The 26202-nt window shown below is 30.2% G+C and overlaps 1 protein-coding gene across 1 annotated transcript; it reads right to left on the reverse strand.

The window, feature by feature from the left end:
- Window positions 1-6759: 6759 nt before the first annotated feature.
- LOC105838487 (unconventional myosin-IXa) lies at window positions 6760-24869 on the reverse strand. The gene is made up of 17 exons (XM_028192635.2): window positions 24100-24869; window positions 16445-16801; window positions 15882-16165; window positions 14169-14340; window positions 13923-14095; window positions 13516-13675; window positions 13290-13406; window positions 12851-13086; window positions 11999-12194; window positions 11377-11654; window positions 10870-11059; window positions 10466-10637; window positions 9895-10106; window positions 9451-9713; window positions 8969-9244; window positions 8544-8643; window positions 6760-8208 (listed from the first exon to the last, which is right to left on the reverse strand). The coding sequence occupies exons 1-17, from the start codon at window positions 24188-24190 to the stop codon at window positions 8051-8053; spliced, it is 3435 nt and encodes a 1144-aa protein (XP_028048436.1). The 5' UTR covers window positions 24191-24869; the 3' UTR covers window positions 6760-8050.
- Between the last annotated feature and the right edge of the window lie 1333 nt (window positions 24870-26202).

Raw genomic sequence — 26202 nt, forward strand, 5'->3', positions numbered from 1 at the left:
TGTTACAAAACTTTATCTAGGTTTTTGAAATGTCGTTTACCGTAACATTAAAAATAACAAGTTTTTAATACGTTTTATAAATTTTCACTCATTTTAAATGTAGTCCAACATAAACTTCTGTGCTTTAAAATAAATTTCTGCGTTTAATAAAAAAATATGAAACATTTACATTTGCATTTAAGGATATTTTACGATTAAAACATTTTAGACAAATTAAACTTTAAGAGATATGATAAAAGAATTTTTTTAAATTAACTTTAAATAAATTTTTTCTAGTAATTTTTAAAATTTTAAATTATTACATTTTATTTGCTTAATTTTTTTATACTAAAATAAAAGAATTACTTATATTGACATACGTAGACTTTTTTATTTTAAGAAGTTATATGCAAAGTAAGATAATATTCAGTAATCTTTCTCCCTTTCTCTCTTTTTTCTTTTTCTTCAATTTAAATATTATGCAATTTTAAATAGCTATCCTACAGTCTGAGAAAGTTTTAATTTATAGAAATAATATCTTGAATATACTATATATGCAAAAATTGAAATATTTTTTAAAGTTTTTTTTTAGTTTTGTATTTTTGCTGTAATTTTTAAAATTCTTCTTATCATTAATTTTTGTACTACAGGTTGTCGCGGATAATGTTTAAATAATGGTACACATAGTCTTGATGTAATTAAAATTACAGTTTATCCAGGCACGTTGACGACACTGAATGTGACGCCAATGTTAGTTGCGGCTTGATAGCGGGATTTTTGTAACGAAATGTCGCTTGTTTGCGTGTTGCGACACCCAGGGAAAAGGGCGCGATCGAATTTGAAACAAGCGCACTCGCCGACACGTACACGTGACCGGGGCCGAAATAACGTCGACCGCCACCATTTGCATTTCAATCGGCCGTCTATCGTCCTCTAGCATGCCGACGCAATCGCCTTGCAGGACGCCCGGCCTTTCGACACATTTATTGCGTTCGCCACAGCTGTTTGCTGCGCGAGAAATTAATCTCTTTACGCTCAACTTTTATATATGTATATGAATGCTGTATTGACCTTTTTGAGCTTAAATATGATTAAAATCAAATCTTTTTTAGTTTTTATTTCGTAAAATAATGACAAATATTCTATATATTTTTATTTTTAACTTTTAACTATTTTTAAAAACAAAAAGTTTTATTTTTTATTAATGTTTTCAAATGACATTTATAAAACTCTTCTAACTTATAAAAATGTATATTTAATTCCTGTCTGTTTATAATGTCTATGTATATTAGAGAAATAATAATATATAATAAAAATAAGTATATTTAAAAAATTGAAAATTAGACATTTAATAATTTAAAATCTAAGCGCTAAGATATTTAATTATTTTCTTGCAGTTCTTTTCTTTGTTTCTTAAATACAAAATTTAATATATTTTATTATTATTTTCTAAAGAATTTTCTAAAGAAAAATAAAAAATGTACAACTTTTCTATGATTTGTTTTCAACGTTTTATTTATATCCTTTAATTAGCATTAAATTTAATTCGACAACATTTTCTGGACATATTTAAAAAAGCAGCATTCCAAGCAGCAGCATTGGAAGTAAGAGACAGAAAAAAGGATGAAGAGAACACGGTGAGAAATTTAATATTCGCGATATTATGCCGTTTTTGATTGGCGGAGTCTCGCGAGGCATTCGCAAATCGTTCTTACGTCTCCCGACGTTCTACGGAACAATCGAGCTTTTGTGGCAAGTTCGAAAGCTTGACGGCTGCACGAATTGGTTATTAAAGACGAAAGACGATGCACCTGCCGCTGCTACGCTCGTTGCGCAACTTAAGCTGTCCGTTGCAGTTGTGTAATAGTTGCAACAGACAATAATAAAGTATTATCGTTGAAATGCAAATTATGTGAAAATTACTAAATTACATTAAAATAAGAATTTTTCTTTATTACAAGAGAATATAGGGTAAACTCGGGTAAGATGGCCATAGTTTTTTTTAAATGCAGAAAACATACTTTGATTTTTATTAATTTTTAATAACGTTTGGTATATTACTTCACTGAAGCTTTAAGTATGTAACTATCGACATTAAAGAGAAAATACTTAACAAAAATTTTTCATTATACAAAATATTGAAACATGAACATTGGCCATCTTTCACAACTTTTAGGGAAAAGATGGCCATAGTATTATAGAACAGTTGGCTATACATTTTTTATGTACTTGACATTTGTAGAATTATAAAAAAAACTTACAATTTTACAAATTTAGTTTTATTGCCACATATTATCACATATTTAATTTTATTTTTAAACATTTTTTATATTAAATTTTCACACAAGTTTAAGATCAATTTAACAGATTTAACTCATTGTCACTACTAAAAAAATACGTATATGATATGTCAAATTAAAATATTAGGTGCACAACTTAATTCTTGTCTTTTTTAATAAAATATATATACTACTCTGAAGTGTCATGAGCTATCTTGCCCAAACTGTGAGAGAAAGATAATATTTATTTAAAAAATAGAAAAGAAAATAAAAAAGATAATTACACATTACAATTTACATACTTTGTTACGTGGGTAACGTTCATTGCGACAGCACAACTGTAATTTATTCGACATTGTGGAAAATTTTAATGAACACGTGAAAAACTTTGCAGGCAGTCAAAAGTAAAAACATGATCTGACATCCACAATATCGTTATTTCGAATAGTATACGCACATAATATAAACTACAGTAGATATTGATTATATTTGAAAATAATTACGAGAACACATTACATTTCTAATCTATACGTTCTCTATAATAGATTAGCAATTTAAACATGGATTTGATGGAAGAAATAAGGAACAAAAGATATTATAAATTAAAAATTGAAAAATACAATATTTAGAAATTATTCTGTATGACTCCAATTGATTTCTCGTTCTATGGTACGCCGAAAGTGTCAGAGTCGATCGCAACAACCCTCTGTCTGCCAGGATTTCTCGGGATTCCCTCGGCGATGCCGGAAGCGGGTCAGTTGGGTGCATTCGAGCGAATCGCGACGGTCGAACGACGATATCCGGGCATTGCGATTCAATATCGTTATCTTCGTAGCTTTCACAGAACGAGAAACACATATCTGCGTCGTTCCGGCGTGGCGTTTGGAATCCCTGACGTAGAATACACGTTCTCGTTCCTCATTCCTGGTTGTGCTGCTCCTCTCGCTTTCTGCGAGATTTCTGTGTTTTTCTTTTTCGAAAACGTACAATATATTTTGTAACTATTTTGTAACTATTGATGTAACTATTTAGACAAAATTTTTGATAATATCAACTTGGAGTGGAACAATATATTGCTATTGAAATGAGATAAAATTAAAAATGATTTTATAAATAAAAAGTGTTATTTTTTATATTATAAAGTGTTATATTTTTTATATTGATATAAGATAAAACACAAAAAAAGTATTATTTTGTACAGAATGTTATTATTATATTCAAAATAAACAAGGAATAATTTTCTTAATTTTATAATGATAACAATGATAAGATCTGAATTAGCTCTCCATTTTTGTATTTTATTTCGTGTGGAAATCGTGCGTGTTTTTACACACACACACACACACAAAATGTATCCTATATATTTGAATAGCTCTAGTTATACAGCTTTTCGTGTTTTATTACGTTTTTTAAGTTTTAATAGATATTATTGTATGGGAATGAGCCATAGATTGCGCGCTTGATTTTACCAGTTTCTGTAAATGCGTGGCGCACAATGTCGGCGCTGTAAGGCCAGCTTAAAGATCTGTTTACGTAAGAACACAGAAGAGGAACGCAATGCTTCTTCTCCATCTCGCGTCTTGCTGTAAAGCTCCCTCCGTTCGTGAGATGAATTCCGCGGTACGTGTTTAGCGTTGCGCATCAAAGCCAGTGCATTCCAGCATACAGGTAAGCTCAAAACACATGCGAGATCCTAGAATTTCCAATTTCTTGAATTCCTAGTTTTCTAGGTATGCGATTCTTTTACACCACAAAAATACACCACAATTTTCTTCCATGTTTGTAAACTTACATTTTCATTGGCAACTTCCTTTTTTTATTATTCAGAAATAAATCTTTAAATATTTACATATTTAAATATTTATTTTTAGTAAATAGAAAAGTCTCTTATTTCTTTTATTTCTTTGGTGAGATGTTTTAACTTTTACATTTCATTAGGTACCTACTTATTTTAGTTACACTCTATTCTCTATTATTTTGAATTGCTATAAAATTCAACTTTAGTTGTCTATAATTCATTTGCTCTACTGAATATGATATGTAATTAAATTAGATAGATTTAAATCAAATTTAAACGTGAAATATTACCCCCTGAGTGTTAATGTGGAAAAAATCGCAGATAGTGGTTTTAGATCTAGGATATTGAATTAAAGAACATTGGATTTAGGGGATTACATTATATATAAACTATATTATATAAAAACAAATAAATAATTAAGTTATAATAATTATCTATTTTTTCTAAAATTCTACAATTGTACACTGTAGTATAATAAAAATGTGTGGTTCTTTATTAAAACTCTTGTTGAGTCTATCAGACTCAATGTTACTACTGATGCGATAAATCAGTTTATTTAGGCTGAGAATAGGCAATGGCAGGAAAAGAAATCAATAAAAAACATTATAATTGTTTTTTTTCAAAAGTATTTATACTTAATTTTTATATTTATCTTGACGCATACAATTTCTTTATATATATATATGCGCACGCACGCGCCCACACACACACACACACACACACACACACACACACACACACACACACACACACACACACACACACACACACACACACACACACACACACACACACACACACACACACACACACACACACACACACACACACACACACATGTACGCGTATTATTGCTCTGGTCTCTAAAACCATACTCTCGATACAGTTGAAACTTTATATACAGCTTCATGTACTTTTTAAAAACTATATTAACATATTTGATGTGAATTTTTAATCTCTTTGATTCCTGAATTCATCGTGAAATCAATAAATAAACGAGAATTATCTATTTACAAAATGGATCTTTTTGTAATAACAGTACCAGATTTAATATCTTGATAATTATTACATACAAACTAGTATAAATTTTATAGTACAGATATATTATTGTGGCAGTGTTTTATAATTGATATTAAGAGGATGCTAAACTGCCCATCAAACTTGATTGAGGTCCATAATGCAGTCATTGTTTATCCTTGTTCATGAAAAAATTTGTTTTAAAATACAAGTTATATAGCTTATACGTACAAATAAATGGTGTCTCGCAGTTTGGAATAAATTAAGGAATAAGACTATATTTGTCAAATTACGATTACAAGCCGTAAAAAACATATTTATGTGATCAAATTTTATTCATTTAAGCGTTTTTATCATATAAATATCTTTTTTTTACGGCTTGTAATCGTAATTTGACGATTATAGTCTTATTCCTCAATGTAATCCGAACCGCGGAACACCATTCATTTGTACGTATAAGCTACATAACTTGCATTTTGAAGCAAATATTTTTATGAACAAATAAACTTTAAAAAATTTTTTGCATTTTTGATTTTTATCTAATCGTCCCCGGGCTTATTTGTGTACGTACTTTAAACGTGTAAAAGAATTATCAATTCTGTAAATTTAATTCGAAACTAAATAGTTGAACAGAATGTTGGTAAAACAGACTTTAGCTTCCTCTTAAAAATTTAAACAAATACTGTTGGTAAAAAGTATTACAATAAAATCATATATATTTACTTTTTTAATATATAATATATATATATATATATATATATGAGAGAGAGAGAGAGAGAGAGAGAGAGAGAGAGGGGGGGGGGAAGATGCATAATCTATATATTCATGTAAGTTACATGAATAATCCATAACCTGCACAAGTATGCATATTATATTTATTATTTTTGAAAATACTTTTATAAATAAGTCTGTACAGTACTTGATAAAAATAATTGTAAGCCATATATATTTTGACTATTTTAAATAAAACTGTGTTTAATAACATGTAAAAAAAAGATATTTATTATAATGGTGTAAAATATTTTGATATCGTAGAAAGGATTAATTATTAATGTGAAAAAATTATATTTGCAATTATAATTTTACATATAAGTGCTGCACAATTTATTAAAAATACTAATTTAATATCTAATTAAACTGATCTCTGTCAATTTTGTACATGTATATTTTTCAATCATTTTATATCGCAATCAATTCAAAACGTATACCATTACAATAGTATTACAATACTATTTTGTCTGATTTCAACTTATTATTCTTATATTTTTGGCTTACACTTTTGTTATCAGGTACCCTAGACTTCTTTGCGAGAATCTTATCTACATGGAAGACGAACAGCTTAGGGTAAGTCAGTATGCCGTGTCTGAAATGAGCGATAAGCACGGTCGCTGTGACTTCCGCGTTAAGCTCGTTTAACAGGAGGTGTAATTAATTAGAGGACGAAGTTCACTGTCCTTTAGAGCTGACTCTACCGCGAGTGATGCCGCTGGCGCTCTCTTAATACTAATCACCTACCCTAACTTTTGCCGGTGTACTCTTAGATGATCTTATGGCAATTAATTGGCAGACGAGAGATGACAGCGATGATCGAGATCAAGCAAACTTGTATGAAAATAATACAATAAACGATCTCTCAGAGTGCTTGAAAAAATATTATAACTAATCCCTTTTATCAGGGCAAATTAATTTTTTTTTTTTTTGGAGAAGAAGAAAACTCTTTACGTAAAACAAAACTTATAATAAAATAATTTAAACAACAAGCAATATACTTGTTAGAGGCGAAATTAACGACGACGCAACTGGCACAATTTAATAAAATTCCAAATAGTTACAACGTTTCGGCCCTTATTTTGCCTTTCTCAAATTTAACCTGATTCAAATTTAATCCAATTCAAATTTAATAACCCAATTCGATTTACAACCGCGTCATTAAATATACATAAATGTTTGCTTTTACACGTAATCTGCCCCTTCTTCTTATTTGTATTTAGTGCTTTGATTAGTCTGACAGTTACTGTCTTTTAGTAAAAACGTGCAATGTTTTTTCGCATTATGTGCTTTATTATATTCAATTTAATTTTTTTCCATTACTCAGTGCGATATTAATTGTTCCTTTGTTCTCCTGTAACAACACGTGAGCCTGCGAGCTTCGTTATTTATGGTACACGTAGAAAATAAAAAATAAATTTCGCTTACCACAGATTTTTGTAAATGATTGTAATTGCATTTTAAATCATAATCTGCTGACACGAGTCACAAATTTATAGTGGTTTGAATGTTACTTGAGAAGGGCCCAAAGTGAACGCCGAAACGTTGTAACTATTTAGAATTTTAATAAATTGTGCCAGTTGCGTCGTCGTTAATTCCGTCTCAATTATTGCAAACCATTACTGGCAATCTTTCAAAGATTTTTATATTGTTTATTTAATTTAGAAGTAGATTGATTAGCTTTGTGAATAAAAATCAATACGTAAATCTAATATAAGAAAAAAGTATACATACAAAACCATAAACAAACCTCGTAAGAAGCGTAAATTGAAACAATGGAACGTAAAAGAACTGTTTTAAGAGATAAATGCCTCTATTACGTTTCGTCGTTTCAATTTACATTTTCTAAAAGTTTCGTTTATACTTCCGTTACTTTCTTCTTACATTCAACTTGCGCTCCGATTCTTATTTTCATCAAAATAAGACACACACACACACACACACACACACAAATTGTATATATTACGCAGAATCTACTCGAAATCAAATTAATTTAGAGAATTAATAAAAGAATAATATAAGAATTTTATTTTCTATAAGAAATGTATAAGATAAAAAATTTCTATTTGTTACTACTTTTGTATCTATTTTCATACAAGTGTTTTTATGAAGAAATTCAATACAAATTTTTCAAAATTGTATATGCAAAAACAATATAAATAGTGTTTTCTTAAAAAGTGAAATCAAATAAATAGTATCATCAATGTCATCAAACATTAATATTACAAGGTTTCAATTCCAAAAATTGATACGGCACATGTAATGTAGTATTATTGTGTTCTACAACAAGATGGCCTCGTCTGTGCGATGCACCTACGACTAAAACTGTTTCTCCTTTCAACAGAATTACTTCGCCTTCACTGTCTTCTGTAAATTATGTAGTAAATTATACTCAAAAAATATTTGTTAAGAAATTTGTCATTATGTGATTATTAATTATATAATTTCAAATTATAAAGTAAAAATTCACAATCAATGCTTTAAGAGTCCAATATTTCAAGTTTATTAAATATTTTATAATTTATTTGATATCAATGTAATATATTTGCATTAGTGTTTAGCACAAAAATTTATATATATATATATATATATATAAAGAATTTAATATATTTTTAAATTAAAATAAAATTAACACTTTGTTTACTTTTAGTTTTTTATCAATATTTTATCTACCAAAAACTGTTTTAAATGGCATTTCCTACCTGGGAAAGGCATTTTCATAATCCTGGTTTGCGGGTAACCAAGTTTTGTGTTTCCGGTCACGGTATAGGATCTACTAGGAGGGACAGGTGGCGGCCGTTCCTGTATGATAAAAGAAGGATTATATTAAGTTAGAAAGTTTTCTCTTGCAACATTTTACGATAAATTTGCGTAAAATTTGCGACTCTAGTTGAAATACTAAAGTATTAAACGTTATAACACTTCATTATCTCTCCTCTTCCTCTTATACAATGCCTAGATTCAAAAATATAAAATTGAAGCCAAAAGAAAGATATAAAAATATTACCCTTCGTTCAATTACACATTAACTTCCTACACTACTTTTATTATTATATATTTATTTTTATACTTTTTTGTTGAATACCATACATTTTTCATTAAAAGAATGCCTTATTCAAATGCTTACTAAATCCAATCCGAAAAGTGTGCAAGTTTGTTGGATCATCTTTTGATCAGCGCATTTTTCCGAAGGATCGGGAGGAGGTGTGCCAGCGATTGGCTGTGGTCTTGGACGAGTGCCAGTTCCAGTTCCTGTACCAGCAGTGACATTTCTCTGAATGGTTCCGGTATTGGTTCCGGTAGGTGGTTGTTGAGGTTTCTTCTGACCAATGCCAGATGTTACTCCTAGGGTTGTCCTTCTCAAAGGCCATCTTTTTCGTACGCACCAGCCTTTCCACGTAGCCTGGAAATAAAATTAAAACCAATTAAATTTTCAAAAATTCCATTCTTTCTTTCTTCCGGATATAAGAATAATCACAAGTCTCGCATTTTGGTTAAAATTTTTAATATTAAAAAAATAAGTGTTTTTAATGTTTATATAGAAGAAAAAATAATTTATATTAAAAATGTTCAAGAAAACGTAGCGGAATTACAAAAAAGTATGCTTGCCTGTATTGCTACTGCAGCTTTCCTCTGCGTTTCCGCTCGCAAGTTTTCGAGCTGTTGCCTGATACCTTCGCTGAGAAAAATATGCCGCTTACCGACAGCCCAGCTAGTACTGGCGCCAAATTTACTCTTTAGCTGCTGCACATTTTGTAAAATCAATTTAGTATCCTCAACAGCCTGCTCCTCGGCGCGACGCAGTTGTTTGAATGGTGCGATCGACCTATATCTCGCGTTGAAGGCTTTAAATCGCATCCTGTGCGGGTATCCTATATAAATAATCATAAAAAGAAAGCTCTAGAAAGAAAGCCAATTGTGCTGTTTTAAATATTTTTAATTACGGTGTACAGTTTTTCTATAACTTCGATTTTATTTATTGCGTAAATAGAAAATTTCTTAATACATTAATATTTTGTAATTGAGTAAAATAAAATTGTCTACTTATCTTACCTCCCGCCATGAGGTTTACTGTTTCCAGGACCTGCAACGAACGTATCTGACGCATCGTAACTCCCCTGTCGAGGTGTATCGGTGTCTCGGTGCTATTGCTACGGATGCATCTGACGAAGTGCGGTCTAGCATGGACAAGGGTCCTCAAGAGATTATCTAACCTCGTATGAAAGTCCTGTGTCAACGTCGATATTGGCTCGTCTCCATTCAAACTGCAAAGAATTTTTACTTTTGTTTTCTGCGCACTTCTTCTTTTAAATTACGCAGGCAACACTTATCACGATCGGTTATTAATAAAAGTATATTTCCATTCAAAGAAATATTACAATACAAAAATTATTCGTGTATATTTTAAGTTTATCACTAACAATTAACATTTGACAATTATGTTGGCAATCTAAATTTTTATAGAAAAAGGGAGAAAGGGACTCTTATCTGAAGTTAAACATAAAAAAGTATGATTTAAAAAAATAATATGTTACAACATTAATAATACTTATGAAATGAAATATACAAAATTAAATATATTAATTTTTTATATTATATTAGTATGATATCGTTGAGTACTTACAGATCGGTGTAAGAAGTTGGCGATATTCGAAAACTGACCCCTCTCGGCACAGTATCGCTCGCGTATAATGCTTTCAACTCACTACCAAATAAGTGAGTAGCAAAGCCGAAACTGCAAGTATGTTTGTAGAAGACCGCAACCAAGTCATCAGGGACAACATCCTTATTTGTACCTTTAACAATGGAATAATCGAATTTGATAATTGCAAAGAAGAGTTTATCCGTTTAAATTTATATATACATATGTATATCAATGATTATGGTCATTACGTATAATATGTCGCATGTAAATTGCTACGCATTATTATTATTATTTTAATTATTAAATAATTATCCAATTATTAATTATTAAAGATTTTCAAATTATAAGTTACAAAATGGAAATAAAAGAAAAATTCTACATACCCAAGAAGTCTGAGGTGTCGTAAGTGACTCTTCCTGCAAAGTGCTGAATACCGAAGGATCTACAGTCGACGGTTCTTGGTTCGAATAATCGAGGATTTTGCTTATGTTGCACCTTCACTTTGGCGACATAACTTTCCGCGGTTCCATGTATAGACCCTTCTACATCTAACATACTTAGCAATCCGGTACGCTGTAAATTAAAATGAACACATCTAGTTAACATATATAATGAATATATAAAACAATCGCATTTTTAATTACAAAAATTTTAATAATCAAACTAAAAAAAGAATAATAGTTTAATTTTAGTATGAGAAAATCCTTTTATGTATTTAAAATATAAAAATTTAGAGTTTTAGTTTTTTTTAATATAGACGAAATTGAGAAATTATAAGAAAAAAAGAAAGAAAAGGTAGAACTGTTTATTAATTAATACATTTATTTGAGTACGTTAAAATATTTAAATAAGCAAGGATTGCGGGGTTGACTTCGATACAAAGAGCTTACCAAGGAAGAAATGAGATCAATGCATGGCACGTTGTCGACATAGTCAACTTCGACGTCGCACCGGATGCCTTCGTCGCGGCAACTCTCGATGGAGCTCTTGAATATGTGAGTGTTGTAGAAGTGCTGCATCGTCTCCGCGCAAAGATTGATGCAGAGGTGTTCTAGCTGGCTCGGCTTAGGATCCTCAAACCCGAACATGTCCAGGATGCCAATGAAACCGTCTGTGGCGTGTCGTACAGCGTTATTTAGGGCAGTCATGCTTCTGGATCCAGTTCCACCTGAAAAATTTCTTATTTTACTTTTTGTACATCACACAGATTAAGAAAAAAAAGTTATAATTCTAAAAACATATCTAAATAAATGTTAGGAAAAGTGTATCCTATCTAAACAAATCTAAATATGTTAAAGCTAACATTAACTTCTTTAAATTAATTAATTATTAATTATAATATTATTATATAATATTGTTGTTTTATTTTTATAAATGTTTTACTTAATAATAGTGCAACAAGATTATATAATTATGTAACTATATAATATTTGCAAATTATTAAATTATAATTAAGATAATAATTAATAGATAATAGTTAAGCTTTGTTGTAATATTTGTTGTAATAAAGACCTGCTGAACTGCCAATAGTAGAAGCATGTTGGCTAGTAACATCCGCTTGATTATGAACAGAATTGGAATCATTGGAATCTGACGAAAGAGTGCCGAGAGTCGAACCAAGTCTCTTCAAGCTGTTGGCTCGTCTTACTATCGTAGCTACAGTGCGGCAATAAAGCGCTTTTGCCAACGAATCTCTGGTCATGTTGGACTATATAAACATACATTTTTTATCGTTATAAGTTAATACTCGATTACAACGTTAAGCAATTTTTTCTTACACGTTTGACCCTTTTATTATCAAGTTAAAAGTAAACTTATAAAATAATATATATAATAATATGTAAAATAAAAATAATATAGTGATTAAGAATTAATTGATAAAGATCTTCCAATTATTTACAGTAAACATTTCGTAAATGAAAAATAAAGTTAGATATCAAACATTTTAAAACTTTTAACTAAAATAAAAAATCTACGCTTTATTTTGTAATTCGAGAATTATGAGATAGAGAATTTGTGAAAAAGTTAATACGCAAAAGTTTGACATATGCAATAATTCAAATTACTAAAATTTTCGAATTAAAATGTAAGAAATGATTCTCATCATCAAAGAATTTAATTTAAAAAGTACGCGAGATTAATAATTTTATTTGCTCATAGAGCAAGTAAAAAAAGTATTTTTGTAAAAGGATTAATATTTTTTATAATATCGCAGAATTCATATATTTTTTATCTCAGGGGTCAAATTTATGATATGTTAAGGATTCACAAAATCAAAGAATTTCTAGATTCACAAATATTAATTTATAAGATAGACGTTACTCATTCTTGTTTTATCTCATAAAGAAAATCAGATATCAGTACCATGTTGGCATCACAAACGGATTTAACGAGCTGGCCGCGCGCATTGTGAGTCCTCGAGGTGAGTCCTCGTAACAAGGCTTGTGCAGGAACTCCCAGGAGTGTAGCTACGGAGGATAATTCGTTCTCACCAATTACACCCACTTCCACACCAGGACCATCTGTGAAACCGACGTTCCCTAGAATGAGCACCGCTGCTAGCACTCTTACGACGTCCAAAAATGGAATGCCTAATACGCCTAGAGAAAAACAGAAGATGAAAGATTATGGAAAATTTCATGTCTTTCTTTTGGCTAAAAATTTAATCAACATTAAAAATAAAAAAAATTAATAAATTAAGCATTGACCAATTTAATTAATTTAATTTTATCACAAAAGAATTTGTTAATCTTTTAAATATTATTAAATTTATAAAATTTTTATTCTATATTACGTCACGTACCTAAACAAGCTTTCCATGCTTGAAACCGAACAGCATCTTCAGCTTCATCTTGTCGCGTATCGCCATGTTGAAGATATCTCAAATTTTTTACATTATATCCTTCCAAATTTAATTTAACTGCAAAAATTATAAGGACAATTTATGTTTTAACCATGAATCATTATTAAGCGTTTTTTGTAATTACGTTAATTTGACGTAATAATATTATTATAATTAATTGCATTACCTCGTTCATCGTGAGACAATCCAGCTAACATCTGATAAAATATATGATAGTTCTTTTCATCTGACAACGGTCTGATTACTCTTGTCTGGTCTAGAAAGTAACAATGAATTTTTGTTCTGTATAAAGCACCATCCGTCACCTGAACCTCGATAAAATGACCCTAAAAGTATAAAGAAGTTGTTTTCATATTTATATTACTAATTATTACTAAATAATGCAGTCTTTTACCATTGTATATCGTATATACTGTTTATTATCATATTATTATTTATTACACATATGCTTTTAATATTAATATTAATACACTATTTCTGTAAACTTTTCTTTCACAATCTTACTTCTTTGCCTTCTCTTTCTTTTTTCTTCTATCCTCTTCTATCTCATACATCTCGAAGCAAATTACTTACTATCCTTGAACTCTCTGAGTTTGTGGCGGTTTTCGCAGAGCCCAAGGATCTGAGGACCGTGAAGGCAGCGGCTAGGTGTTTGAAAGCGTCCGTTTCCGGTCCGCCGCCGGCGACGTCGAAGAGTTGCCTAAGTAATAGCATTGAAGCGTACGTTTTTCCGGAGCCGCTTGTTCCTGTAAAAGAAGAAGTTCCAGAAATCTTCACTGTTGAAAAACTAAATAAGATGGAATTTGTTAAGAGTCTTACCAGAAAGAATAATCGCCTGCGGATACCCGGCCTCCGATTGCTGTTTTACGGCTTCCTGGACGACCTTATTCAGCTGAGGTGCTAATGGTACTGACCTGGTGCTCGTTAAGGTTAACGGATTTCCAACGTCTGTATAAGGATTTACGCAAACCAATATAGGACCCACGTTTGTCTGGAATAATATTTCCATTTCTCCTTGAAGGGTTTTTTTTTACTTAAACGATCACATTTCTTATGATACCGTTATTAGTTCTGACGTATATACATATACTCTATATTTTCCGATATTCTAATATATTTTAATATATTTAAAACATATTCAGCTTTGAAGAAGCAAGATGTGAATATCTACCTTTTTTACATGTATATCCAAATGACAAGTTATTTCTTTTATCCAATAATCTGTTTTAAGGTTTATGTTTCTTTATAATAATAAGGCTTAAAAAATGTCGCAAAAATCAGTTATTATGACGAAAAGTTTTATTGTAGTTGATTATTAATTATAAATAATCATAATTGACCGTAATCACTCTTTAATCCATGTTTAAATGATAAAAATAATTTAATTTATTTATGAGCTATGTATTTAGTCAATTAAATATCAAAGTTAAATATTCAAGTCTAATAAATTGCATACTAAATTTATGTTAGTAAAATCAATGTTTTTTTTGCATCGAATAAGACATCCAATCAGTCGCAATCGTTGAGAAAAAAGATCCTTGCTTGCCTGGGAAACCTAGATCAGAGAGAAATCAAGAGTTTCTCAATAAACCACCCAAACGAGGAACAGTCTCAAAGAAACTGAACGTTTCGTATAAAAAGTCGATAGCCTGCTGTACGGGGGATCATCCATCATGATGAACGACATATGAGACGAGATATTGTGGTAAATGTAAAAGCTCGTTTATAACTAGAGAAATCGAGTATCTAATATAAGCTTTAATTAAATTTAAATTAATAAATATAAATGAATGAATAATCAAATGTTTATTGATTAGTAAATTTGACTAAATCGGTGCATTTATATTTATAGTTAAATACAAATAACGTTCTTTGGTATATTAACACAAATATTTTGTTCGGGTTTCAACATTGATAATAATTTCAAAGTAATATTCAAGCAATAATTATTGTTCAAAGAAATAGTAGTTAATGATATGTCTGATCAATCATACAATTACGTGTAGTAGGAAAAATATGAAAATTAAAGCTGGTCTGACTGATCACATCATCGGAATGCGAGCGTGCGTGCCACCTGTGCGTGGGTTTCTTGTGGCAGGGTAGCATGCACGAACCAGTCGAGAGACAGGGTGAATTCTTAATGGCGGTGTATCGGCCGCGTTGTGTGTTGCGTTATTGCGAGCACCAATACTAACACAACGCCTCAGACTTACAAATATGATTTGAGACCGCCTCTTTGCATTCCTCTCTGACACAATCACGTCATTCATATGTGTATGTTCATATATGTGTATACATATATACGATTGATTTTGGAATTCCCTCTTGAACATTTAGATTCTAAAATTACAGGATAGAAAACTTTATAACTCATACCCATGTATTGTCGTCATGCTTTATCATTATTTTTAGCATTAAAATGTCTGTTTAAGGATTTAAGTGTAATTTTTTATATTAATTAATTAATTACAAATTTTTAACTGTATACTTTTTACTTATTCATTTATAACCAAATCTAAATGTTGATCTTACATGATACTGCTTAGCGCAGAAGCGAGCTTGAAGACATTTAAGTACTGCGTCTTCTGTAAGGGGTCCAGATAAATGAATGAGGTCGTCGAAGGCCGTAGAAGTCGCAGGGCCGGGCGAAGATGAGGCTTTTGGGAGACATCGATGCTGGTTTTGATTACTTTTCGCGTTTTTCACATCGGCAATGATGCTGGAAATCGGCGGCGACCGAAGGCATCCTAATGCCGTCACACAGGACACTATCCCATCATCAGGTACTCCGTTGTGACGTTTCGAAGAATCTAAGTCTGAATATGTTGAATAATTTAAAGAAAATATTTTTCTACTAATTATTATAATAGTATTATTATTAAAAGAGCTATTAATTTTTAATATTAAATATAGAAGATTGTTATGTTTTTTTTATAAAATACTGATTTGTTTAGTTTCGTTTGCTTATTGTTATGTAATGGAATTAAGATTCTATAAAATAATTAAAATATAATCTATGATATAAATTATCTGTAAATTATAATATAGGCCGAAATGATATTATTACAATATAAGATAGATGTTCACGCACTAACCAGATATTAAATTATTCGATGCGGTTGAGTTATGATTGAGCGTGTTCGCACCAGTATGATTGACATGTGGATGAACAATCACGGAAGCTGTCAAAGTGTGACCTGTAGAATGACCGATTCCATGAGATACTGTGCCACCGGGTGGTAGGGTGGTTCTTGGGGGTACGGCGGGTGCAGGCGAAGCGGGGCTGCCACCTTTTTCCGGGGTCTTCGATAGGGGTCCATTGGTACCTCCTGTCGGCCCTGATGCGTTCGCTGGTTGGCTTACGTGCAGCCGGTTCCTCAGGGTCACCAGTTCCGTGCTGAGGCTCCGCAAACGCTGCTGTAGGTGCACCGCTTCGTTCGATGAGGAAGCATCTTCAAGAACCAAACAGGAAACTTCTTTGAGAGGCGATAATACCAATGTACCCGAATGCAAAAGTACTTTAGATCACTGTTTTATTCTCTCTCTCTCTCTCTCTCTCTCTCTCTCTCTCTCTCTCTTTCTTTCTCTTTCTCTTACTCGAATATAATATAAAATTGTAAAAATAAAAATATTAAAATAAAATACTTTATATTTTACTAAGAAATCTTTACACTACTAGACATGTGATTGATATTTTCCTCTAATAAATTATATTAAAAGTTAGAAATGTTATAATTTCAAGGAATTACTTCAATTTACAGTATTTTAATTAATAATACTATTTAATTTTCGTTTAAAGTATTTGTAAGTTACAATAATTAAGAAAAAGAATTTTCTAAAGAGAATGAATTATCTGTAATCAGGGACATAGAAGTCACCGGATACATATTTTCTCTTTGTAATATATTTTTCTGATCTCGTTTTAATGTTCTCAGATTTATTTCTTATTATCTCATTCTTATCCGTCGCGTATGTGCGCGTTCTTTCGAGTCGTGCACAGCTCTTCGAGTACCGTTAATCTAAGATACAATAGCGGATAAGTTGAAATGGAGGAGGCTGCGCTCTCGATGGATTTCAAGATTTCTCTCCGTCACCTAAGGGAGACCGTGCGCTGTTGCAGTTGATTGTATAGTCATGTACCATGTATGACTGACCAGTGCGTTATGGTCATTGCATATTATCTCGGCAAGGTATTGTTCCAACAGATATTTTTGAGGATATTTTAACTTCTTAAAATTAGAAGTTTTTATTGAAAAGAAGATTGTACAAGGACAAATCAATTAATTTACATATGTGTATATAATACATGTGTATATAAATTAAACAAACTTTTGTTTATTATTATACAAAAAAATATTTATATACATATAAAATACACGTACAAAACTTTATGCTGTAAAAATGTAGATATAATATTATTTTAAATCATCTTATATATATATAAGAGAGAGAGAGAGAGAGAGAGAGAGAGAGAGAGAGAGAGAGAGAGAGAGAGAGAGAGAGAGAGAAATAAAACAATATTTATAAAGTCATGAGCAGTGAAGTGAAATTGTTCATAAAATCGTGAACAGTGAAATGGAATTATTTATAGAGCCATAAACTAGTTCTAATAAATTCTGCAGAGCTAACGGGATGTAGTTAACGAATTCAGAAACTTGTTGTTAAGTGAATATGTAACAATATAATATGCGTACATGAATTTTTAATTATGTATATAAATCAACACAGCAAAATATATCACAGAGAGATATTTTGAAAATACCTATATGTCAGATTATCTGGTGCATAGCACTGTTAAGATATCTTAAAAATGTTACTAAGATATCTCCAAAACACTAAAAAAGTCATAATAATTTAATTTCAAATGTGATATTTGATTCTTATGTTTATTCTTATTTGTAATTCTAAAAATTTAAGACAATCTGAAGTTTATCTTAAGATATGTTGTAAATGATCGTATTGGTTACAAAATATAACTCAAAATAAACATGAAGCAAATTTAAATAAAATAAAAATTTTAGCTGTTAATACTGACCATATGCAAATGTTGCAGAAATATCCTTAATGTAATACAACTTAAACTCTTAATCATTATCTGTAAATGTGACAGAAAAGAAATTTGTAGTAGATCTTTCTGTGAACTAATTAGAATTAACTGAAATTTTAATTTTCAGTTTTATTAAATATTTTATTTTTGATATAATATATTTAAATTTATTTTATTTTACATATAATAAGAATTTTCAATTAAATATCAATACTTAAAGACATTTTTCGGTAAAAGAATAATCAATTATCACAAATATGTTGCAAACACAAATAATTTTCTTTTTTTGCATATAATGCTTATACAATATAGATCAAGGAGTCAAAATATTCATTAAGTTGTCAAAATTGATCAACTAATATCAACTAATCTCGCATTTTAACAGCAATCTTCTATGGTTAATTCTCAGTGCGATCGAAAGTGTTTCTTCGAAGTGTTCTCTTAGAACACGTTTTCTTTTTTTTCAAACAAACACTGACAATCTTGGCCGAATGACACACAATATCTTGTATTCGGTTCGCACCGAGGAACTAGTCTCGTTGTTCCGTACCAACTTCCAGATATGAGATTAGTTATGTAACCGGTTCTTTGGAAACCGCGAAGTAAGTTGTTTAACGTGTGCGACGATTTATTTATTTGTATTGTTTTGTTTTGTAAGAGAGTTATTGAGAGTATCGATTATATGAGATCTTATTTCAGTATGCAAAGTATCTTTGTCAATTATAATAATGCTCACCACTTTAACTATGTAAAACAGTCAACGGATTTAAAAGATTTAAAAGAAAGACATTATGGCTGCATGGTTATACGCTATAATAGATTATGTAATAAACAAATAGAAAAAATTCGTGCTATTTATATTGATAGGTTGGATAAAGTTGTTAATGGTACGACAAATTGTTTCCATAATCCATATAAAATCACGACAAAATTAAACATAGTAATTGGAGAAATAAAAGTTGATATTTATATACAGAAAAAGAAAGTAATATAGCCAATAACATATGTAATTCCAGGCTGCCAACTACATAAAATACTCAATACAATAATATTTACTGTTAATGCAATGTACAATGTTGATACTGCAATAGCATGTATTATTGTACTGAGTATATCTATAGTTGGCAGCCCGCAACTACATTTATTTTATTGTTTTGATAAAATATATGTTCAAATAATAAAAAATAAATCTTTTATACGAGCGCGCCTGTGTATATTATTGTTAATATACGACAAATAACAACAGTAAACAATAACAGGAACAGTAAGAATAACAAAAACCTTATTTTCCTGACTTTCCAAGCATCTTGTAACCAGACAGGTCCTACTCTGCAGGGATTAAACTGCGCAGGTACCTTCAGAAGCTGAACGCTCCTTCGAGAAGAAAACAGGTTCTTTTTAGTCCTATCCTTTTCATGGCACCGCTCATACTCTGTGTGTCTTAACTCTTTCAACTAATGTTTCATCGACTTGGCGCTGTTGACCTTTCTTCATATACTAATTTGTTCTTCTTTCTATCCCCCCCTTCTTCTTACAAATTTGTAATTCACTTTGAATTTATTTTGGATATCTTGCGCCTATGTGTTTTTAAATTGTAGAATTTGATTCGTGTATTTGTGTTTCAAAAACTAAATTACTATTATCATCGAAAGATTACATTATCTTCATATGTAAATTATGCACGTTACATGTATATGATGTAAATTGCATTATTATAATATTCATTTCACATAATATCCTGTGTAAATTATTATAATATTATTATATAATTTTCCTGTCTGATACTATCAAACCTTATTATTAAATATTATACATTATGTTCACGTAAAATTTAAGAAGTCAAATTTTTAAAATTAATTCAATTTTAATCATTTCAAGAATTCAATACATACACATTCAATCAATATCAATTTTTATCTATAACACATCCAAATATTTATAAATTTAAATATAGAGAAAAAGAGAGAGAGATTTAATTTTTATTTACAACATATATTTTATAATTTTTAAATTAGAATTATTTTTTTTGTAAATAATACAAAATCGTATTTTTGTAAAAATTTTTTTATTTTTTACTTACATATTTATATCTTTTGAAAAGAAGTATTATACGTTATACTTTTAACATTAATATATATATAAAATTAAATTAAAATTAAATAAATAAAGTGAAAAGGACTTAATTAATAAAATAAATAAAAAGTTTTTATATATTTATTATAACTATAGATTTATAAAATCAGAATAATAGACATGCGGAGAATATTTCAAAATATAACAAATAATTCTAAGAAAAAGAAGCTAGAAAAAAAAAAGATTAGAGATAGGAGAAAGAAACAAAAAATAAAGTAAATATTATCATAAATGCTTTGACACAGGCAAAGAGATAACGAAAGGACGGAATTAATTGCGGCAGATATTTTGCCTTCCTCTCTTGTACGCGTAGATTACCGAATCGCGGTAAAATTAATGGCGACGCCTGTACGTATGTCGAAACTTAAATCGTAATTAGATGCAAAGGCTTATTATCTTAAAACGTGATTAAAAATTTGGTCGATGAGTATTTTTTCTCGAAAATTCGTATAATGTTTGTTATTCTTGTGAAGAAACTTTAATTTAATTGAGCATAAAAGTATATATTATCTTATTATTTTTCCTATTTTTTTCGAGCACATATTGAAGATTATTCCACATATAAATCAAATTTTAAAATAAAATATGAAAGAATTATTTTTGCAAATATAAAAGAATTATATTGCAAATCAAATACAAATTGATATAATGTTCCATAATTTTATAATACTAATTATTTAAATAATTTTAAAAAGATTATTTTTTGCCAAAATTTAATTATAGTTGTATTTATCAAAAACTTATCAACTTAAATTACATTCTCAAGCACTGCAGAAAACAAAGCAAAGATTATGGAAAAATATAAAAAATTTTCAAAATAACTTTTCACTGAATGAAAGGATGTTACAGAATATATGGAATAAGTAAACGACTGTCAGATACATGTGTCGAGTCTTGATAAAATGGTAATTTCCCACGATACCAATTCGTCGTGGAACTTTATAATGTGACTCCACGATGTAGCAATAAACATAACGATCTTGAGCATTATCAAAACAAGAAGTCCTATTTAGGGCATATACAAATAATGAATATATATGTATATATATACTACATATATATATTCAATCTACTGTGGAGTTTAATCTTTGAAGATAATTTATACAGAATAATATTTTATTAATCAATCAGTATTATTGATTTTTTCAATTTTTTTATATACAGAATAATAATATATATTTTTTATATTTATATATAAAACGTGTGTTCTTCTTACTTTAAAATACTCTGTATAAAGAGTTTTCTACCATACTTTGTAAAATATATTTTATAATAAAAATTTTAAGGATACATTAAAGAAGAGAAAATTATGTAAATTAATCTTTTAGTTAATTACTAAGCACGTTTGTACTATTTTCATTTTTTATAAAGTACTTAAAGTGCACACTCAAATGTACGTGTGCAACACAGTATGATCTATACGGGTATGCATGTCATTTACTTTACGCACACGTGCGCTTGCAGCACATGGAGGTAGTTGCAGCTGGCTACACCAGTTTAGGCCATTGCCCCGTATAAATCCCAGTAAGAAAAGATCTTTTCTTCGTTATTGCCGATTGCAATAAGAAGTGTTTGTTTCTCTACTTTATAATTACCAAATATTCACAAATATAATAATTCATAAAATAATTTATTAAATAATATTTTTAATTAATTTTTATAAAATTGTCAAATAAAACAATTCATTTGACAATTATACATTTAAAACAATCTTAAAATAAAAATATTAAGTCAAAGGATAGAATTAGATAATTATAAAAGAATTATAAAGGTATTACTTTTCAATTATACAATAATTTATCATGTTAATTAATGCACACACAATATGAGGAATGTAATGTTTTAAAAATATTACTTTAAAGTAAATAAATTTGAAATATAATAATCCTAAGTACAATCTAAATATTCTCTATGTTTTCTACAATTAGAATTATATTTTAAACTATAAATATAGATTACAATATAATCATGTTATATATATATATATATATACACACACACACACACACACACACACACACATATTATATAGTATGTTGCAATGTATATAACTAAATTATTTATCAGCTTTATGCAATTTTTCTTGCTCGAAGAAGTTAATAATGACAAAGAAGTAGAAGGTATTTTAATTATATCTCATCTTCCCACTTCTTCTATCTAATTACTCCAGAAGCCCGTAATTGTAAAGGACGCGCTATAATGAAACAATAGCTGTAAGGATGTCTTAGACTGTAGAATAATGACGCTTCTGAGTTGGGAAACAATCAAGTAAAAAAGTTATCTTGATCTTGTGGCTCTTTCTCTCTCTCTCTCTCTCTTTCTCTCTCTCTCTCTCTCTCTCTCTCTCTCTCTCTCATCACATTTTAAAACTTTTACTAATATATTTAGTACATTGTGTCAGAGTTGATAAACTCATCATATGTATTTGCAATATGAGTTCAATGTAATACTATCATTGATGCTATTTAACCATAAACAATTTATAAAACAGATATTTTTTTAATTTAGAAAAATTTTTCAATAAAAGTAAAATACATTTAAAGAACTATTTGCTTAAGATGTTTGAAAAGATAAAAAATTAATTTTCATAATAATGAATAATTTGTGTGTTGTAAATAAAATTTTAAATATATGTGTTTATATGGTTTTTAAAATTAATATTTAAATTGAATATTATATATGTAGAACTAGAACAATTAAATAAAAAAATTGATATACAAAACTTTATTTAAAATTATTTAAGAAAGAAGAATTTTTATTATATTTTTGCATTTCAAAATTTAATTCAGTAAAATCCTTATCTGGGATTAAATTAAAAATAACAGATATCTAAATAATTTATTGATCAGAATAAATTAACCACTGAATTCAAGAAACATAAAAATAAGAAATTTGTATTATAAACATTAGGTTATCTATAAATGTAATCATTTATGGATAACCTAATGTTTATAATACAAATTTCTTATCTAAGTATCGTATGAATTTTTTATGGAAGACTTTAATCTCCGAATACAGTTAAAAATACTGATAATCCAAAAAGGACTGCAAAGATATATAGAAATTATATTAGGTCGTAATAAGTACTTTGGAGTCTAATGCCTGCGTACTTAAAATTTAACGGTTTATCCCATAAATCTTCGTTATTAAATAAAAGAGCCACAAATTTTTTAACTCAAAGATTGAACATTTATAGAAATAAGTTAAGTACGTACGAATTAGAGTAGAGATTCCAAATTTAAAGAATAGAATTTAAAGATAAAACATTTTTTAAACTGTTAGATGATTAACGTGTTTCAATATACAAAAATTATAAATTTGAAAATAAAGATGATCTAATAATATATTAAAAATAATAGTTGCAATTTTTACATCTAAAAAAGAAAATATAAAGATTTTAGAACACAACATGCGAAAAGTGCACTTAATTGAATATATAAAGATGTAAAAATAAAGAATAGAACAAATTTAATTTTGTAATTTAACAATTTAAAGTTTTAATAATTAAAACAATGTTTTAGATCATTAATAGCAACAGGAGGATACTATCACAGCTTCGCAATTTTGTACCTTGTAGCTTCTTCTCGGTTTCCCAGAATTTTTGTAGCTCAGTAAAATATTTGTCCAATATGAAGACTTTAGAGAGACCGAGGGTAGCCATTTCAGGTGTTTGAGTCTTAATTTTGTCCAGAATTTTCCTCGCCAAGACTTCCCCTTAGATTTTTAATCTAATGTTTTTGCAAGTCTAACGAGATAAGACATCTCGGAATTTCCGCGTCTTCGTGTCCTCGGAGCATTCGTCACTGCACTCACACATCTTTCACCGTAAATTTTTTAACGTTAAAAACACTCAAATTTACATCACATTACACTACAAAATGATTATTTTATATCCAAGGATTTGTACATCAAAGGTTAAGAATTAAAACAAATGAGAAATATGCTACTAATAAGCTGTATTAAATACTAAAGGATTCGAGACAGAGGATATCGCTACAACTAGATTCACGAACACGGTTTATTGATCAATTCAGATCAACGCATTGACATTAGCACAATATTTTACGAGTATAAACTTTGTTAAACGGTCTGTACACTTTTGGACATGCGAAGAGTGGCGAGTCGTCGCGTTCAACTGGGCGTCATTGTTGCCTGAGACCCACCTTCTGGGCCTTATTTCTCTTAAAGCACCTTCGTCGTAACTCCAAGAGGTACGAGCTGTAAAGCTTACCTAGTCTTCAGGTAGTTAGGTGGAAGGCACCACAGGCATGCCCGGGGTCCAGGATATCTGCCGAGTGGAGTTGGAGGGAGGTACAAGGTAAAGAGGAGAGAGAGAGGAGAGGACTGGTCTCCGACTGGACCGTTCTGCACGAGGCTGTGGAAAAATGACTGCGGCCCTAGACTCACCTTAGGCAGCTCTCTCGACCTCCACGACTACGGTTTATTATGCGCCTTGTTGATCTACTCGATGAAGCTTCAAACGGGAATTGGATATCATAGCAACATTAACGCTAAATTTAAAACTTTAATAGAAATTAATTGTAATTTCTTAATAATATCTTTAAAAAATAAAAAAGATAGAAATAATTATATTTATAACTTTAGTTATAATTTATGTCATAATATGGTATATATAAAAATATACGCATATATTATATAAGATATAAAAAATCAACTATAAAAATCAACTATATCAAAAATATTTAGAAAAACATTTGCATGAAGGAAATAATTAACTGTAATCTGTTATAACATTTAGAAATAAATAATTTAAAATTATTGTAAACAAATATCCATTTAATATCTTATTATATTGTTAAAGATTCGAGGAAATTACTAAAGAATTTGGATATATATAAAAAAGGATGTGCAATTAAGTGCGCACGTGCGCGCGCAAATGTGTGTGATTTGATTTAAATTGTCAGAACGCGCATACGTATGCCATTGATGCCTTCTAACACAAAGTGAAAACATCTGTTTAAAGACAGGTATCTTTCCTATATTCACATTCAAGTCACTTGTTGCTGGCGAGCGTTCATCCACTGACAAGCAGCCATTGAGTTGCCCGATGAGCGCGACACGCGATACATGTCACCTGACCTATCTACCCAATGAATGGCTGCTCGCAAGGCAGCCAGAACAGCTGAAGAGAGACACGGGCCTGAAGAAGGTTCGCGCTCTCGTTTGCCGTGCGGTCGAAAAAGAGAGGACAAACGAAGCGATCGATCTTCATGGCATTCCCGAAGCGCCCTTGCTCCCTTTTTCGTCGGAGCGACGAAAAGAGAGAAAAGCGAAGGAAGAAGATTCGTGGCACACTCAAGAGGATCCCGAGCGGACGTTCCGAGGCACGTTCCGCTTTATAATTTTGATCTACAGCCGCGAAAGGAATCTAACATGGCTGTGCCGCGGCGAGCTTACCCTGTCGTAAACAATGCAACATCGTTGTCATGAGAGAACTTTCTCACTCTATCTCCTCTCTTCTCTTCTTCCTTCACTCGCTCCTTATCTTCTTCTGGGCCTAGCTTCCCCACTTCTCACGCAATGAGCCTGTTTCTCCCCACTCAATGTGATGTAAACGGGGAAAAGGCTTCACGAGTGGCAACACGGAGGGAGGAAGGCCCTGACAGGGGCCGACGACCACTATGAGAGGATCCCTACCATCAAATGCGCTCG

This window comes from Monomorium pharaonis, chromosome 5, assembly GCF_013373865.1.
Source record: "Monomorium pharaonis isolate MP-MQ-018 chromosome 5, ASM1337386v2, whole genome shotgun sequence".
In the NCBI taxonomy this organism is placed as follows: domain Eukaryota; kingdom Metazoa; phylum Arthropoda; class Insecta; order Hymenoptera; family Formicidae; genus Monomorium; species Monomorium pharaonis.

Coding starts and splice junctions, on each gene's coding strand:
- LOC105838487 (XM_028192635.2), bottom strand. CDS start 24,190: ATGGCTACCCTCGGTCTCTCTAAAGTCTTCATATTGGACAAATATTTT. Junction 16,166..16,444: donor ATCGAATAATTTAATATCTG/GTTAGTGCGTGA, acceptor CAACATATTCAG/ACTTAGATTCTTCGAAACGT. Junction 14,096..14,168: donor GCAGGCGATTATTCTTTCTG/GTAAGACTCTTA, acceptor CTTCTTTTACAG/GAACAAGCGGCTCCGGAAAA.